Source organism: Oryctolagus cuniculus, chromosome 8 (genome assembly GCF_051225735.1).
Source record: "Oryctolagus cuniculus isolate XC-2025 breed Fujian yellow rabbit chromosome 8, ASM5122573v1, whole genome shotgun sequence".
NCBI lineage: Eukaryota > Metazoa > Chordata > Mammalia > Lagomorpha > Leporidae > Oryctolagus > Oryctolagus cuniculus.
This window is the reverse complement of record NC_142874.1, coordinates 12,323,738-12,342,366: the sequence shown is the minus strand read 5'-3', so window position 1 is coordinate 12,342,366 and position 18,629 is coordinate 12,323,738. Positions and strand designations below refer to the sequence as shown.

The window sequence follows — 18,629 nt, the reverse complement described above, 5'->3', positions numbered from 1 at the left end:
CAGGTGCTTTACCATGTTAAGTGGTGAATGTTTGTTGTTACTTTAATTGCTAAGACCAGAGAGTTTATGTAGCTTGTTAAGGTCCCACAACCAGGGAGTAGCAAAGGCAGGATTGGGATTCAGGTTTTTTCCAGCCCACACCTGTACCCCAGTATTTATAAGCTTATGTCTTTTATTTTTTTCACATGGGGCCATTTTATACACAGTACTGTTCACCATGAATACATTTCACTTATCACCCCTTGACATTTTCCCTTTCAACACATAAAGGATAAACAAATACATGCTTACTGTGTTTCCTGGATAGACCATCTGTAGTCACAACATTAAAAAATCATCTAGTATTTTTTTAAAGCTTTTTTATTTATTTGAAAGAGTTATATATAGAGAGAGGTCTTCGGTCTGCTGGTTTACTCCCCAAGTGGCCTCAATGGCTAGGGCAGGGCCAAGCCAAAGCCAGGAGCCTTATCCAGGTCTCCCACGTGGGTGCAGGGGCCCAAGCACTTGGGCCATCTTCCGCGGTTTTCCAAGGCTGATTAGTAGGGGGCTGGGTTGGAAGTGGAGCAGCCAGGACTTGAAGTGGCACCCACATGGGATGGCAGCACTGCAGGCAGCAGCATTACCCACTACACCACAGCACCAGCCCCCATCTGGTATGTATTTATAATTATCATTACTTTGTCTAGTACTCATTTTTCAAATGTAGAAGAAAATTCAAAGTATTTTATTTTAAAGATTGATTTTATTTATTTGAATGTCAGAGTTTACAGAGAGAGGGACAGAGAGAGAATCTTCCATCCACTGGTTTGCTCCCCAAATGGCCACAAAGCCAGGAGCCAGGAGCCTCTTTCAGGTCTCCCACGTGAGTGACAGAGACCCAAGCACTTAGGGCATCTTCTGCTGCTTTCCCAGGCATGTTAGCAGGGAGCTGGATCGGAAGTGGAGCAGCTGAGACACTTATCAACTCCCCTAGGGGATGCCAGTGTTGTAGGCAGCAGCTTTATCCACTTTGCCACAACACTGGCCCCTCAAAGTATTTTATAGATTTTTTGAATTCTTTCTTTGATTTATTTGAGAGACAGAGAGCTCTCACCTGCTGCCAGTTCATTCCCTAAATGCCCACAATACCCAGGGCTGGGTCTGGCCTAAACCAGAAGCCAGGACCTCACTCCAGGTCTCCCAAATGGGGGGGCGGGGGCAGGGACTCCGTCACCTGCTGCCTCTCAGGATGTGCACTAGTAGGAAGCTGGAATCAGAAGTAGAGCCAGGAGTGGGACCCAGGCACTCCCACATGGGATGCGCATCTTCCAAATGGTATCTTAATCCCGCTAGGCCAAACACTTCTAAGGAGTGATACCAAAGTGGGTGAAGAGTAGTGAAAGAAGGAGTTAGATTTGTATTTTATTTTATATTCTTATCTATTTTAATTTTTATCAAATGAATAAAGGGAAAAATAGTGCTATACATTTTTTAAAAATGCTTCCCTTGGTCAAAGTAGTCTGTTATAATGCTAAATCATCTGTCAGTTATTGAGCACATTTTGTCTTTACTTGTCTCTTCAAATTTTACTTAGAGTCAATGATCATACTTTAGCAAATTAAAATGCCTTATAAAATGATGATGCCATTTTATTTTTTTTTATTTTTTTTATCTTTTATTTAATGAATATAAATTTCCAAAGTACGACTCATGTGTTACAATGGCTTCCCCCCCCATACCGTCCCTCCCACCCACAACCCTCCCCTTTCCCACTCCCTCTCCCCTTCCATTCACATCAAGATTCATTTTCGATTATCTTAATATACAGAAGATCAGCTTAGTATACCTTAAGTAAGTATTTCAACAGTTTGCTCCCACACAGAAACATAAAGTGAAAAATAATAGATGATTTTTTTTAAATGATGATGAAATCAGATCAGACCTATTGTCATGTTTAATCCCAGTGAGAGTCAAGTTGGGAATTGATAATTTCTTTTTTTTTTTTTTTTTTTTTTTTTACAGAAGATCAGTTTAGTGTACATTAAGTAAAGATTTCAATCGTTTGCACCCCCATAGAAACACAAAGTGAAATATACTGTTTGAGTACTCGTTATAGCATTAAGCCTCAGTGTACAGCACGTTAAGGACAGAGATCCTACATGAGGAGTAAGTGCACAGTGACTCCTGTTGTTGACTTTACAAATTGACACTCCTGTTTATGGCAGATGATGCCATTTTAAAGTCTTAAAGTTGTGAAAGTTTTTACAATTTCAAATGGAAATATATAAAATAGGTTTGTTTCAGAGATGGAAAACGCATCATGAAAGAGTGTTATGAACATCTTATAAAGGTTCCAGCTATGCTGTGCCGCAAACCAGCAGGGACCTGTTTGCCATGAGACGGGTGAATGCTGGTGAATACAGGCAACCCATGTTTGTCTTGGTTCTCTGCAGGACCATTTCAAGCCTAGAAGAAGTCGTGGAAAAGCAAGGAGACCTAATAGTATACCTGAAACGACACAACGCACTGTTAAGTAAGCGACTGTTGGCTCTCACTTCCTTGGACCCAGGCTCTCAATCAAGTAGAACGTGAGAAAGTCCCAGTCGGCACACAGAGGAAGCGGGGGTGATTCGAGCTGGACCGCCTGCCCGACAGGCTGCCATAGACAGCTGCTGCTTTTGCTGAACAATGTTTTATACTTTTCCTTGAAAACATGAATTTGGTTCTGGTCTGTGTCACTGTTCAACATGCAGGGCTTCTGGATCATTTGAGACGTATTTTGAAGATGCCCTGATAACCTGAAGAGAATGCCTGTTGTGTACATTTTGAAATAATGAACTGCTTGGTTTATCCTAGGATCAAAGGAGTAGTTTAAACATCTCCATGGTCAACAGTTTTTCTACCTGACATAAGAACCCTGTCATAGTTTGGCAGTTTATAGAGGAAAACTGACATGGCAATCTATTTTAAAAACAGGGGTTCAATCAAATAAGTTCTCTCTGTTGTTAAGTTGACGAGAGAAATCATCATTCTTGTGGGGAACGCTGTTGTTTCGTGTAGAGCCTTATCAGATGTCTGAGCTGCCTGTGTGGTACTGGACGGGCACTTAGGACAGCGGATTTAATCAGGAAGCCCCGACTGTAGAGCCACTGTGTCCCTGCGTGCTTCACTATGCAAACACCTATCGTTTTCTCTTCAGAAATAAAATGACTGCTCAGACACAAACCAGGGCTGCCTTTGACATTAGCAGGACCTCCCATTGGCCTGGCTGAGTGATTAGAAAAGAATTTAGAACTTGCACTTTATTTTTGCCCTTCTTCCAGAAGTTGCCTTGCATTTCAGTATTGATTATACCTTACTTGGACCAATAAGTTCACATATAAGAGAGGAATCTTCTCTGGTCATAAATCTAAATAGGAAAAAAAAAAAGACTTTTCTAAGTCTTAGAATAGACTTAAAAACTGATTGGGGCTAAAATATCCAATCGATTTATATAGAGATATTAAACATATCTAATTCTTGAGATAAAATGAAGTATTTTATGAATAAATGGCATTGTTTCTCTGTTTTCTCCCTTTATGAATTTGCTGTCTGCACCTTTACATGATACCTTCAAAGACCTTTGGTTGAAGGCTTAGCGAAGAAAAGCAATATCTGATTATGTAGGCTGTTCACCTTCTTTGGTCATTAGCTGAATACCCGGTAGTTTACTCTGAAAGCTGTACATCACTGGGAAGGCAGAGGGCACAGCGGGCTGAGCCACCACTTGAGACGCCTGCATCCCGTATCAGAGTGCCCGACTGAGTCTTGGCTACTCCTGCTTCTGATACAGCGTCCCACTAATGTGTCTGGGCAGCAGCAGACGATGGCCCTATTATGTGGGAGACCTCGATGGAGTTTATGCCTCCCAGCTTCAGCCAGGCCCAGCCCTGGCTGTGGCAGGCATTTGGGGAGTTGAACCAGTGAATGGAAGATTTCGCCCTCCTTCTCTGTTGCTGTGATTTTCAAATAAATCTATGTTTTAAATGTTATACCTAACTATACTGGATGTAACTGGACAAAGGATGTGTTCATTTGGTAATAACCGCTGTTGCTCCTGGAAGGCAGAAACCTGTTCCTTTAGCTATAGTCATTGCTGGACCATAAAGATGGCCATATGTCATCTGCAAGCAACACAGCCAGACCTTCACGACAATGACATTCACCAACAGGAGCCAAATTGTGGTTGTGTTTTCAGTTCAGAGTGTGTCCAAGTTCCTTCCCTTCTTCCTTTTCTTTTTCCCTTCATTTAGTAAGTCTCAAGCCATTGCCTTCTCTGAACATCTGTTTCAGGGTATTGGAAGAGCCTCTAAACCTTGACTTTAGCTGCTTTCCTCCTCAAAACGAACACACCAGTGGTAGGTAATTAATTCTGATTTCTTTTTAAGCTCAGCTGTCATCAGTTTCAAAGTTTATCAGGGGATAAAATTTGGTTTACAGAGAAAGATACACAAAACAAGTTAGGATGTTCAAGTTCTCTTGTAGGTCTGTATAATCGCCAACACTTTTGTAAATTCAGTAGTGAACATTTCAGACAATAAATGAAAATGAAGCTAGGTATCAGAACAAGAAATGGAAAAGTAAACACAGCAATTTCTATGTAAAGCACAATTTGTGTGTCCAGTGGGCTGGTACTGTGCTAGCACTGTGGATTCAGAAGTCAAAGACTGGCTTCAGGTTACATTCCAGCCCGACAAGAGGATTTCTAGGCTCTGCACTAAGTATAATAATGGAAGGGAAGTCCAATGTACTATTAAGTGTGGGAGGGTACCCTAGGGGGAAGAGTGTTTTAGGAATTTCAGGCAAGTTAATGCGTAAGGAAGCCAGAAGCACTATATGTAGTTTTTTGTTTTGTTTTATTAAATATTTCTTTATTTATTTGAAAGGCAGAGTTACAGAAAAGCAGAGGTAGAGAGAGAGAGAGGTGTCTTCCATCCGCTGGTTCACTCCTCACATGGCTGCAGTGGTTGGACCTGAGCTGATCCAAAGCCAGGAGCCAGGAGCTGCTTCTGGGTCCCATGCAGGTGCAGGGGCCCAAGGACTTGGGCCATCTTCTACTGCTTTCCCAGGCCATAGCAGAGAGCTGGATCAGAAATGGAGCAGCCGGGACTGAAACTGATGCCCATGTGGGATGCTGGCACTGCAGGCAGCAGCTTTACCCGCTTTGCCACAGTGCCAGCTCCTATATGTAGTTTCGACCAAAAAATGTGAGGTGAGAGGTAGACAAGATCAGAACTTGAAGGGTATTGATGCAGTGTGGAGGGGTTCACACTTTCTCTTGTTGAAATCAGAACCACAGAAGGATTTCAAGCAAGGAAGTGCGGTCACTTTGAGGAGAATCCAGTTGTAGTTCCATATGAAGAAAAGATGGCCCTGAACGAGGGCAGATGTAGTGCCATTTTGTGAGTGTAAATATTTGTGTGTGTGTGTATATAGAGATGCTTACCTGTATATGTGTTTTCCAAATGACAATAGCATCATGACTTAGTGTAAAATTAAAAGCGCATTATTTTTAATGACAGTATTGAAAAATATAAACAAAACTATTTCAATTGCCACTACCAAGGAATTGTGCCATTTTAAACAGCTTGTTATCTCATACCTTTGCCAATTGTGGGTGATATCAATCTATGTAACCTAGCCCATTTGGGTGGGTTATTACTTCAAATTGTATTTCTTTGAATACTAATGAGGTTGAGCATTTTTCCCATGATCTCTGGCCTTTTATAAATCTTTTGTGACATGCATATTCAAGTCCTTTGCTTATTATTCTCCTGCAATATTTTTATAAAATTTCTGTCTCCCTTGATATATTAAGGGTGGTTCTCAGTTTAAATTTATTGAAAATGTGTCCTACTTTGTTTTGTTCATTTTGAAGTAATTAGCTTAGCCTAGTATGAGGAGTCAGGTTAATAGGCAGCCAGGTTGGTCCAGTGGGAAATTTAGGGTGCAAAATGCTTTCTTCCCCCCAAAGTTATCTTTTGCAAGGTGAAGAGCACCTGCCCTACTCCTTGGGAGGTTACAGTCTTATCATAAGGGTAGCAAGGGAGTGGTGACTCCACCCTCTGAGCTCCCAGTTTACTGTACAACAAAGAGCTCTTCTGATGGCTCTTGTTTTATCATGAGCAAGCCAGACAGGATAAAAAGATTACAGATCAGGTCTCTTGATGGGTTTGTCCCCACCTTGTACTGATTGACAGTTTCTTCCTCAAAACTGTACTTAGAAATCCCACTATCACCACCCCTTTGGGTATTGCTTTTGTTGGAGCCCCCCTCCAGGCCACTCTGGCTGGAGGTCTCTGACTTAAATAAATCTTGCTTTTAAAACATCTTGCTTTTTTTCTTTGCCTTGTCTGCTTGGAAATTTTTCTTCCATGTGAGACCAAGAACAGAGGTAATCTTTTCTCGGCTGTTTCACAGGTAACACTAGGATCAGAGATAGAATTTAAACATCTCCACGGTCTTTGACTATTTACTCTTCAAACATGGCAGCTTGGATTCTTCCACTCCCGTCACTGGTGGAAAGGTTCCTGTGAATGAATCCCCAGGCCACCGTGGCTATGGAGAGCTCCTGGTGGCTCAAGTGAATCTTCATATACCCAAGCTTCTGCTATAGGCTCTTTTTCTTCTTCCAGGATTTCAAACTAGTCAACCTTTTATCTTTATTAAAACTTTTCCTCAAGTTTCCTGTAAGGCAAGGATTCTCAGCCTAAGCGCTGGACATTTTGGGCCAGGTCAGTCTTTGCTGCAGATGGGAGAGTGACTTTTTTTTTAAACTTTTATTTAATAAATATAAATTTCCAAAGTACAACTCTTGGATTATAGTGGCTTTTTCCCCCCATAACCTTCCTCCCACCTGTAACCCTCCCATCTCCAGTTCCCTCTCCCATCTCATTCACATCAAGATTCATTTTTGGCCGGCGCCGTGGCTCACTAGGCTAATCTTCCACCTGCGGCACTGGCACCCCGGGTTCTGGTCCCGGTCGGGGCGCCGGATTCTGTCGGATTCTGTCCCGGTTGCTTCTCTTCCAGTCCAGCTCTCTGCTGTGGCCCGGGAAGGCAGTGGAGGATGGCCCAAGTGCTTGGGCCCTGCACCCGCATGGGAGACCAGGAGGAAGCCCCTGGCTCCTGACTTCAGACCGGCGCAGCGCCGGCCATAGCGGCCATTAGGGGAGTGAACCAATGGAAGGAAGACCTTTCTCTCTGTCTGTCTCTCACTGTCCATAACTCTAAAAAACTATAATAGCTAATGTTTGGAATCAGTCTAAGGGTAAAAAGGTACCCAATGGGGGAAAAAAAAACAAGAAAAAAATTATTTATAGAGCATCCTTCTGTTAATACAACTTAGAGAAAACATTTAACTTTTGGACTTTGTAATCATTCAGAAATTCAAGTGGAAAATGAATCGTGTGTCTTCCTCTGTACAGATAAGGCTAGAAAGGCATGCACTTGAACAAGGCTGTCCGTTTCTGATATTTCAGAGATATCTCATATGATCAGATGTACATTTTTTTTTAAAGATTTATTTATTGGGGCCGGCGCTGTGGCGCAGCGGGTTAACGCACTGGCCTGAAGCGCCGGCATCCCATAAGGGCACCAGTTCGAGACCCAGCTATTCCTCTTCCAATCCAGTTCTCTGCTATGGCCTGGGTCCTTGGGCCCCTGCACCAACGTGGAAGACCGGGAAGAAGCTCCTGGCTCCTGGCTTCAGATCGGCGCAGCTCTGGCTGTTGCAGCCAATTGGCTTCTGATCTGAAGCCAGGAGTCAGGGACTTTTTACGGATCTCCCCCGCAGGTGCAGGGGCCCAAGGTCTTGAGCCACCATCTACTGCTTTATCAGGCCATAGTAGAGAGCTGGATTGGAAGTGGAGCAGCCAGGACTTGAACCGGCACTCATGTGGGATGCCAGCACTGCAGGCGGCGGCTTTACCTGCTACGCCACAGCGCCGACCATCACAGGTGCTTTTAAAAATGTAGAAAACAGTGGTGGGCTTTTGGTTTAGCAGTCACTATCTCTCTTGGTGTGCAGACATTACATACCACCCATGTCCCAGCTCTGCTCCTGGTTGCGGCTTCCTGCTGCTACACACCATGGGAGGTAGTGTGGGGAGCAACTCGGACTATACTGTTACTGGAATTAAGACTTATTCTATGCATCTGCTCTCCCACAATATGGCGCTGGGAGAGAAGAAAACAGCTTCTACACAGCTGCCTCCAGTTCAGCCAATAAACTGTAGGACTTGCTCCTGATTGGAGGAGAGCAGCGTACTCGGCGTGTGGGCAGCCGAGTTAGGATTGGCAGAGGAGGACTATAAAGGAGGAGAGAGACGGCATGCACCAGGAACATCTAAGGGAACACCTGTGCAGCCCCCGAGAGAGCCGGCTGGCGGTGTGCCGCTCTCCTGCGGAAGTGGGGAATGTGGCAGGGGGAACCGCCCTTCCACGGAGGTGGAAGGGACAGTAGCCAACCCGGGAAGAACCAGCAGCAAACCCGGGGAGGGCCAAGCAGACGAAAGAACAGCGCAGGGTTCAGTGTCGCTCCTCCACGAAGACGGGGAGCGACAGGTAGCAGTTGATGGCCCAGGTACCTGGGTTCCTGCCACTCATGTGGGAGCTTCAGACTGAGTTCCTGACTCCTGGCTTCAGCTTAGCCCAGCCCCGGCTGTTGTGGGCATTTGAGAAGTTAAATAGCAGATGGAAGATTTCTCCGTCTCCATCTCTGTCTCTGTCTCCCTTTCCCCTCCCACCCACCTCTCTTCCTTTAAAATAAATGAAAGTTTAAAAAAGAAACTAGACCCAGGATCTAACCACTTCTCAGCTTCTTCAGTGCTGCTCTCTGGCCACCATCATCTTCGCCTAGATGATGGCAGAAGTCTGGTAAGCAGTCTTTCTGCTTCTAACCACTCGCTACCCCCACTCACATACAAAGATCTGCTTTAACAAAACACTGAAGGAGACCCTTCTAAAAATAGACATGAAGGGCCGGCGCCGTGGCTCAATAGGCTAATCCTCCACCTTGCGGCGCCGGCACACCGGGTTCTAGTCCCGGTTGGGGTGCCGGATTCTGTCCCGGTTGCCCCTCTTCCAGGCCAGCTCTCTGCTATGGCCAGGGAGTGCAGTGGAGGATGGCCCAGGTGCTTGGGCCCTGCACCCATGGGAGACCAGGAAAAGCACCTGGATCCTGGCTCCTGCCATCGGATCAGCGCGGTGCGCCGGCTGCAGCGGCGGCCATTGGAGGGTGAACCAACGGCAAAAGGAAGACCTTTCTCTCTCTGTCTCTCTCTCTCACTGTCCACTCTGCCTGTAAAAAAAAAAAAAAAAAATAGACATGAAGGAGCTGACGCTGTGGCACAGTGGGCAAAGCCACTGCCTGCAACGCCACCATCCCCTATGGGAACTGGTTCGTGTCTGGCCTCTCCACTTCTGACCCAGCTCCCTGCTGATGGCCTGGGAAAGGCAGTGGAAAATGGCCCAAGGGTTTGGGCCTTGGCTACAACATGGGAGATCTGGACGAAGCTGGCCCCTAACTTGGCCTGGCCCAGCTCCAGCTGTTGCAGCCATATGGGGAGTGAACTAGCAGACGGAAGATCTCTCTCTTTCTTTCCTTCTGTCTCTGTAAGTCTGCCTTTCAAATAAATCAAGTAATATTTTTTAAATGGACATGAAGTCATTACTGTAATGGTTCCCTATCATTCAGTAAAGACCAGATTCCTGACTGTGACCTTCAGGGCCCCAGAAATTCTGCCCCACCTCCCACCCTGTCATCCCTTCCATTCTCCTTTACATCCTTTTGGATCACCAGGCATATCCAAGCTGCAGGGCCGGGCACTTTCTGTTCCTTCTGCTTAAAATGATCACTTCTAATAATCTTCAGCTCTTTACCCAGTCTCATTTTCTCCCTGGGCTCTGCCCTGACCACTATTTAAAACTGTAGCCTGGGGCTAGTACTGTAGCATACCGGTAAAAGCCGCCGCCTACAGTGCTGGCATCCCGTATGGCTGCTGGTTCGAGTCCCGGCTGCTCCACTTCTGATCCAGCTCTCTGCTATGGCCTGAGAAAGCATGAAAGGTGGCCCAAGTGCTTGGGCCCCTGCACCCACGTGGGAGACCCGGAGGAAGTTCCTGGCTCCTGACTTTGGATCGGCGCAGCTCCGGCACTTGTGGCCAATTGGGGAGTGAACTGGCGGATGGAAGACCTTTCCTTCTCTCTCTCTCTCTCTCTCTCTCTCTCTCTCAGAATAAAAAGAAAATACACAAGTAAAATTTAAAATTTTAATTTTTTTTTGACAGGCAGAGTGGACAGTGAGAGAGAGAGACAGAGAGAAAGGTCTTCCTTTGCCGTTGGTTCACCCTCCAATGGCCGCCGCGGCTGGCGCGCTGCGGCCAGCGCACCGCGCTGATCCGATGGCAGGAGCCAGGAGCCAGGTGCTTCTCCTGGTCTCCCATGGGGTGCAGGGCCCAAGCACTTGGGCCATCCTCCACTGCACTCCCTGGCCACAGCAGAGAGCTGGCCTGGAAGAGGGGCAGCCGGGACAGAATCCGGTGTGCCGGTGCCGCTAGGCGGAGGATTAGCCTAGTGAGCCGCGGCGCCGGCATAATTGAGTATTTTTAAAAAAGAAATAGTATTGGCCGGTGCCGTAGCTCTGGCCATAACGGCCATTTGCAGGGTGAACCAACGGCAAAAGAAGACCTTTCTCTCTGTCTCTCTCTCTCACTGTCTAACTCTGCCTGTCAAAAAAAAAAAAAAAAAAAAAAAAAAAGGAATAGTATTAATACAAGAGGGAAAAAAAAAAGTAGCTTCTGTCCCTGCCTTGTAATTCATATCTGCTACATTCCAGTTGATTCAAAGACTTTTTAAAAAAAACTATTTGAAAGTCAGAGTTACACAGAGAGGGAAGAGGCAGAGAGAGAGTTCTTCCATCCGCTGGTTCACTCTCCAATTGGCTGCAACAGCTGGAGCTGCGCTGATCCAAAGCCAGGAGCCAGAAGCTTCTTCTGGGTCTCTCACGCGAGTGCAGGGGCCCAATGACTTGGGCCATCTTCTACTGCTTTCCCAGGCCACAGCAGAGAGCTGGATCGGTAGAGCAGGCAGGTCTCCAACTGGCGCCCATATGGGATTCCCGCACTTCAGGTGAGAGCGTTAACCCCCTGTGCCACAGCACTCGCCCCAAAAACTTTTAGCGTTAAAGGGGAACCCATTAAAGTTGAGAAGGAGGGCCGGCGCCGCGGCTCAATAGGCTAATCCTCCGCCGGCACCCTGGGTTCTAGTCCCGATTGGGGTGCCGGATTCTGTCCCGGTTGCCCCTCTTCCAGTCCAGCTCTCTGTTGTGGCCCGGGAAGGCAGTGGAGGATGGCCCAAGTGCTTGGGCCCTGCACCTGCATGGGAGACCAGGAGAAGCACCTGGCTCCTGGCTTCGGATCAGTGTGGTGTGCCGGCCGCGGCAGCCATTGGAGGGTAAACCAATGGAAAAGGAAGACCTTTCTCTCTGTCTCTCTCTCTCACTGTCCATTCTGCCTGCCCCCCCCCCCAAAAAAAAAGTTGAGAAGGAAAGATTTCATATTAATGATTTCTGATTGTCATAGAAATGATAAAAAGGAAGCTTGATATATTTGATTACATCAAAACAAATATTTCTGTTTCGCAAAAGTAGTAACATGAACAAGTCAAAAAATTCTTACTCAGACAAGGGTCACAGACCAAGAGCAGAATTCTCTTACAGAATAGATCCTATAATCCCTAAAGGAGGAGAATTGCCTCCCAAAGAGTCATGCATATGAACAGAGCTCCCAAAAGATGGCAACAGAAATGGTTTGTAAGCCTATGAGATGATAAACTTCATTATAATGAGAGAACTACTAATTGACTTACACTGAGATTGCACACCAGAAAGATGAAAAACGCTAATGGGTCAACAAGCACTCTCCCATAGCCTGCCGGGAGGTGAAAACTGGTGACCTTTATGAAGGCCGCATTGAGAGATATTTGTCTAAATCACAAATGTTTGTGATTTGACCCTGTGGCTTCACTTCTGGGAATTTGTCCTACAGATACGAGTGTATGCCCACTTTAAGTCATTAATTGCATGATTACTTGTGGTAGCCAGAAGTAGAACATAATTCAATGCATATCAGAAGAGGACTAGTTAAATAACACCATTAGAAAGTACGAAGCATAGGGCCAATATTTGGCTCAGTGGTTAAGACTGAAGATGCCACCAAGGAACGTGCATCCCATACAGGAATTCCTGGGTTCAACTCCTGGTTCCACTTGTGGTGGTTCAAGACTTGGCTGCTCCACTCCTGATCCAGCTGCCTGCTAATGCACCTGGGAAAGCAGCCGAAATGGTCAGAGTACAGGGCCCTTGCCATCCACATGGGAGACCAAGATGGAGGTTCAGGTTCCTGGCTTCAGCCTTTCCCAGCCCCAACCATTGCAATCATTTGGGGAGTGAACCAGCAAATGGAAGATCTCTCTCTCTCACACACGCAAACCCTCTTTCTCTCCATCACTCTGCCTTTCAAATAAAAACATAACTCTTAAAAAACCACCTACTGGGGAGACCAGCACCATCCCTGTCTGTTGTGGGTATTTAGAAGATCTCTCCCCCTGTCTTTCTGCCTTTCAAGTAAATAAGAAAATTTTTTAAAAACTTTTTAAAGGTGGACAGGTTGGACAAGAAGAAAACAGTTTTTGACTTATTTCCTTATCATTAAGAATTTTTACAGTGACTATGTATTATTTTCTAATGAATCAATAAATATTCTACATGAAAGTTGTAAAGCATAGCTCAATGCATTTAATAAAATGCATTTTGAGTAGTAATAAATGTCATGCATGCAGAGAAATCCTGGTACTTCCAAGAAAAGACAGCAGCTGAGTGTCGTTCCTCTTGAAACACCACTGAGAATATAATAATGATTTTTTGGGAGCATAAATTCCCAATGATCGAAGAGTGGGAGAAGAAACAACTGTAAAAATGTGGCAGTTTTAGAGAAGATGTTCCAGAGCCCCAGGCAGACTGGTGCATGCCCACCAAGGGCCACCACCTGTGAGGAACGAAAGCTCTTGGGGCAAATATAAACCAACACTTTCCCCAAAACACTATTTACATCAGCTGGATTTTTTTAATAGCAAGATTTCTTAGTAAAAGCAGCACTTTGCTGGTTTACACTCTCCTGCGAGCTTATGGTCTCCTCAGGGACCAATAACAAAGAGCTGAAGATGCCTGGCACTGTGAGAAGCACTGGTCTACGAGGATCTTTAAAAAGTTCATGAAAGATGCAAGAAAAAACTCCATGAATTAAAAAAAATTGCACCAAAATAAATGTACCTTTTAATTCTATTTTCTCACAAACTTTTAAAAAACATTTGAAAGGAAGAATGACAGAGGGAGAGAGGGAGAGGGGAGGGAGGAGGAGGGAGAGAGAGAAAGAAGCATCTTCTGTTTACTGTCCTGGTTAACTCTCTAAGTGGCTGCAATGGCCAGGGCTGGGTCAGGCCAAAGCATGGAGTCCTGAACTCCATTCAGGTCTCCCAAACGTTTGAGACATTTCCTCTCCTTCCCAGGATGCAGAAGCAGGGAACTGGATGGAAGGCAGAGCAGCCGAGACTCGAACTGGCACTCCAATATGGGATGCTGGCCTCGAAAACACAGCTTAACTCACAGAGCCACAGGGCCAGGTCCCATACAAACTTCTTAATGTACCTGCATATGTTAACTATCTTTACTTCCTCTTCTCCGATTCTCTCTCACACCCACATCTGAGTTTTGCCTCTGCTATTCCACAGACAACAACCAACCAACCTGTCGTGGTCTCACCAGAGGCTTCCTTGCTGCTAGACCACCTCTCACCCCTCAGATCCTGGATCTCAGTTGCATTTGAATTCATCACACCCACCTTAAATGCAATCTTTTAGATTCCTCTCATGTTATTGGTGATTTCTTCTCAGTCCCCTTGTCTGTTTCTTGTCTGTTTCTGATTTTCCTATACCATGTGTTTTTTTTTTTTTTTTTTTTTTTTTTTGACAGGCAGAGTGGACAGTGAGAGAGAAAGACAGAGAGAAAGGTCTTCCTTTGCCGTTGGTTCACCCTCCAATGGCCGCGGCGGCCGGCGCACCGCGCTGATCCAACGGCAGGAGCCAGGTACTTTTCCTGGTCTCCCATGGGGTGCAGGGCCCAAGGACTCAGGCCATCCTCCACTGCACTCCCGGGCCACAGCAGAGAGCTGGCCTGGAAGAGGGGCAACCAGGACAGAATCCGGCACCCCGACTGGGACTAGAACCCGGTGTGCTGGCACCGCAAGGTGGAGGATTAGCCTAGTGAGGCGCGGCGCTGGCCCCTATACCATGTTTTAACACTGTGCTCAATACAATTTGCTGTTGCTACACAGTTCTGTGACTTTTGAAACACGGTCACACATGGTTGTGTAATGAATACTCTGGTAGAATAGGCTGAGACTAGGGATGTTGAGATGAGTGGGACACATGTGACTCAGGCCAAGATGCAGACTGTAGTAAATAAAACACCCTCCCCCAAAGTTGTTCATGTGTCAATTCCAAGACCCGTGAATAATTTTACAAGGCAAGAGACTTTGCTGATGTGATTAAATTAAGTTTTGTGGGATGTGGAGATTATACAGAATTACCTGAGTGGGCCCGGCATACTCACAAGGATCCTTATAAGGCAAGGGTGGGGAACATCCAGCCCACAAGCCATATAATACCCACAAAATCATCTGGTCTGGCTCTGTCAAGGCAACCACAAGCAGGACCCAAAATTCAATAAGTCTATAGCAGGCTAAATTTCAAGTTGATAATTTTGTACGGCCTCTGAATGATGTTGTAAATATCCCAACGGCCCATGGCAGGAAAAAACATTCCTACTCTGTAGAGAACTAGGAAGGCAAGAGAGTCTCTGTGGAAGGCCTTGGAGGTGGAGGAAGGGCCAGGAGCCAAGCGCAGGTGTCCCTGGAAGCTGGAGGAGGCAAGAAGGAAAGAACCCATTTCTCCCTTACAACCTCCAGAAGGAATGTGGCTTTGCAACCATTTTGACTTTACCATTATTGAACTCCAGAATTTTTTTAAAGATTTTATTTAATTTATTTGAGAGGTAGAGTTACAGACAGTGAGAGGAAGGGACAGAGAAAAAGGTCTTCCATCTGCTGGTTCCCTCCCCAAAACGCTGCATCAGCCAGAGCTGTGCCAGTCCTAAGCCAGGAGCCAGAAGTTTCTTCCAGGTCTCCCACGTGGGTGCAGGGGTCCAAGGACTTGGGCCATCTTTGACTGCTTTCCCAGGCCACAGCAGAGAGCTGGATCAGAAGTGGAGCAGCCAGGACTAGAATGGGCGGCCATAGTGGCCACATAGGATGCCGGCGCCACAGGCGGAGGATTAACCTACTGTGCCACAGCACTGGCCCCAAGCTCAGAATTTTTAGATAAGAAGTGGTTGGGGTCAGCACCGCGGCTCACTAGGCTAATGGCACACCGGGTTCTAGTCCCGGTCGGGGCGCCGGATTCTGCCCCAGTTGCCCCTCTTTCAGGCCAGCTCTCTGCTGTGGCCAGGGAGTGCAGTGGAGGATGGCCCAAGTGCTTGGGCACTGCACCCCATGGGAGACCAGGATAAGTACCTGGCTCCTGCCATCGGATCAGCACAGTGCGCCGGCCGTGACGGCCATTGGAGGATGAACCAACGGCAAAGGAAGACCTTTCTCTCTGTCTCTCTCACTGTCCACTCTGCCTGTCAAAAAAAAAAAAAAAAGGGGGGGGGGTTGGGTGAAGCCACTGATTTATGGTAATTTGTTAAGTAGCAACAGTAAACTAATACAACTGTTGACAGGGAATGGGTTCATTCCTCTTTCCCCCTAAATTCCCAAGTTTTATATTCCCTTTGTAGTCAAACCCTCCTCCAGACTTTAACCACTGGCAAAGACTGATCTTGATACCTATTCTTTCTTGATACCTATTAGTCTTTTCCAGAATACCATATACATGAAATCATATATAAGTTTATAGCCTTTCCAGTTAGATTTCTTTTTCCTAATATAATGCACTTGACATTCATCCGTGTTGTGAATGTCAGTAATTCATTCGTTCCTTTTTATTGCTGAATGTATTCTTTGGGTACACCAGTTTGTTTGTCCACTTCCCAGTTGAGGAATTTTGTAGTTGCTCCCAGTCTGCAGCTAGTATGAATAGATCTACTACAAACATTTGCATGAAGGTTTTTGCACGAACACAGGTTTTTGTGTCATTTGAGTGGATGCCTAGGAGTGGGGTTACTGCGTGGTATACCTTTACCTTGAAACTGCCAAGTTGTTCCCAAGTAACTACCATTTTTCCTTTCTACTAGAAACACACAGGAGCTCAGTTTCTCTGCATTATTTCTAATACCTGATATTATCACTTTTTTAAAAAATTAGCTATAAAAAATGAAAAAGCAAAACAAAAAATTATGGCTGGCGCCACGGCTCACTTGGCTAATCCTCCACCTGCAGTGCTGGTACACCGGGTTCTAGTCCCAGTTGCCCCTCTTCCAGGCCAGCTCTCTGCTATGGCCCATGAGTGCAGTGGAGGATGGCCCAAGTGCTTGGGCCCTGCACCCCATGGGAGACCAGGAGAAGCACCTGGCTCCTGGCTTCAGATCAGCGCGATGCGCCGGCCGCAGCACCCATTGGAGGGTGAACCAATGGCAAAGGAAGACCTTTCTGTCTCTCTCACTGTCCACTCTGCCTGTCCAAAAAAAAAAAAATTAGCTATCTTGGGGCCTGCACTGTGCCAGTGTAGGCTAAGCTTCCACCTGTGGCACTGCCATCCCATATGTGCATCAGTTTGTGTCCCGGCTGCTCCTCTTCTGATCCAGTGTTCTGCTTGTGGCCTGGGAAAGCAGTGGAGGATGGCCCAAGTGCTTGGACTTTTGCGTCCACGTGGAAGACCTGGAGGAAGCTTCTGGCTCCTGGCTTCAGATCAGTTCAGCTCCAGCTGTTGCAGTCCTCTGGAGAGTGAACCAGCAGATGGAAGACCTTTCACACTTTCTTTCCCTCTGTCTATAACTCTTTCAAGTAAATATGTAAAGTCTGTTAAAAAATTAGCTATATTAATATCTGATTAGATCATCATTTTTGTTGCTTCAATTTTTAATGGAGGGGCCGGTGCTATGGCGCAGTGGGTTAACGCCCTGGCCTGAAGCGCCAGCATCCCCTATGAGTGCCGGTTCTAGTCCTGGCTGCTCCTCTTCTGATCCAGCTCTCTGCTATGGCCTGGGAAAGCAGTAGAAGATGGCCCAAGTCCTTGGGCCCCTGCACCTGCGTGTGAGACGTGGAAGAAGCCCCTGGCTCCTGGCTTCAGATCTGTGCAGCTCCAGCCATTGCAGCCAATTGGGGAATGAACTAGCAGATGGAGGACCTCTCTCTCTCTCTGCCTCTCCCCTCTCTGTGTAACTCTTGACTTTCAAATAAATAAATACGTAAATCTTTAAAAAAAATGGATCCACATAGCTAAGTAGAGTTGGGATTAAGGGTACTGTTTAATGTACTTTAGCTGATTAAGTTTAGTTTCAGGTCTATGGCAAATCTCCTATGTAGGATGCAAACATGATGGGGAAATGGGCTTATGAAAACAAAGTACAGTGATAAATTTTTAGTTTTGAATGAACAGAGTCATTTCTTAGTAATCCAATTACATCAGAATTTTTAGAAAAAGATTTATTTATTTGAAAGGCAGAATTAGACACACACACACATAGAGACAGACATCTTCCATCTTCTGGCTCACTCACCAAAGTGCCATAATGGCCAGAGCTGGACCAGGTCAAACCCAGGAGCCTGGAACTCTGTCCAGGTCTCCCACATGGGTGGCAGGGGTCCAAGAACTTGAGCCATCTTCCACTGCCTTCCCAGGAGCATTAGCAGGAAGCTGGACCAGGAGCAGAGCAGTCACAGCTTGAACAGGCACTGATATGGGATGCTAGTGCCGCAAGCAGCAGTTTACTCTGTACCACAATGTCAGCCTCCTCTTACTGCTTTTAATTTGCAATTCAACAATGGGTAGGATGTTGGGCATTTTTCCAGGTACTTTTTTTTAACCATATGTATATCTTTTATGATGAAGGGTCTGCTATGATCTTTTGTCCATTTTCAATGGACTTTTTTTTTTTTCAAAGATTTATTTATTTTATTTGAAAGACTGAGTTACAGAGGGGCAGAAGCAGAGAGGGAGAGAGGGAGGTCTTCCATCCTCTGGTTTACTCCCCAAATGGCTGCAACAGCTGCAGCTGAGCTGATCCGAAGCCAGGAGCCAGGAGCTGGGTCTCCCATGCAGGTGCAGGGGCCTGAGGACTTGGGCCATCCTCCACTGCATTCCCAGGCCATAGCAGAGAGCTGGATCTGAAGTGGAACAGCTGGGACTCCAACCAGCACCCATATGGGATGCCACTGCAGGCTGCGGCTTTACCTGCTGTGCCACAGCGCCGGCTCCTTTTTTTTTTTTTTTTTAAGTATACTTTTAAAATTTATTTGGAAAGCAACGTGAAATAGAGAGACCCTCCATCTGCTTGTTCACCCCATAAATGCTCTCAATAACAAGGGCTGGGCCAGTCCCAACCCAGGAGCCAGGAA

General features: G+C 46.1%; 1 protein-coding gene across 3 annotated transcripts in view; it reads left to right on the top strand.

The window, feature by feature from the left end:
* TMEM192 (transmembrane protein 192) overlaps positions 1–6,347 on the top strand; it is a 34,526-nt gene extending 28,179 nt beyond the window's left edge. For all 3 annotated transcript variants that reach the window (XM_017350134.4, XM_002720555.6, XM_017350135.4), the window contains one exon: positions 2,433–6,347. In XM_017350134.4, coding sequence (XP_017205623.1) covers positions 2,433–2,571 — 139 coding nt within the window. In that variant the 3' untranslated portion in view covers positions 2,572–6,347. The remainder of the gene's footprint in view (positions 1–2,432) is intronic.
* The last annotated feature ends 12,282 nt before the right edge of the window (positions 6,348–18,629 follow it).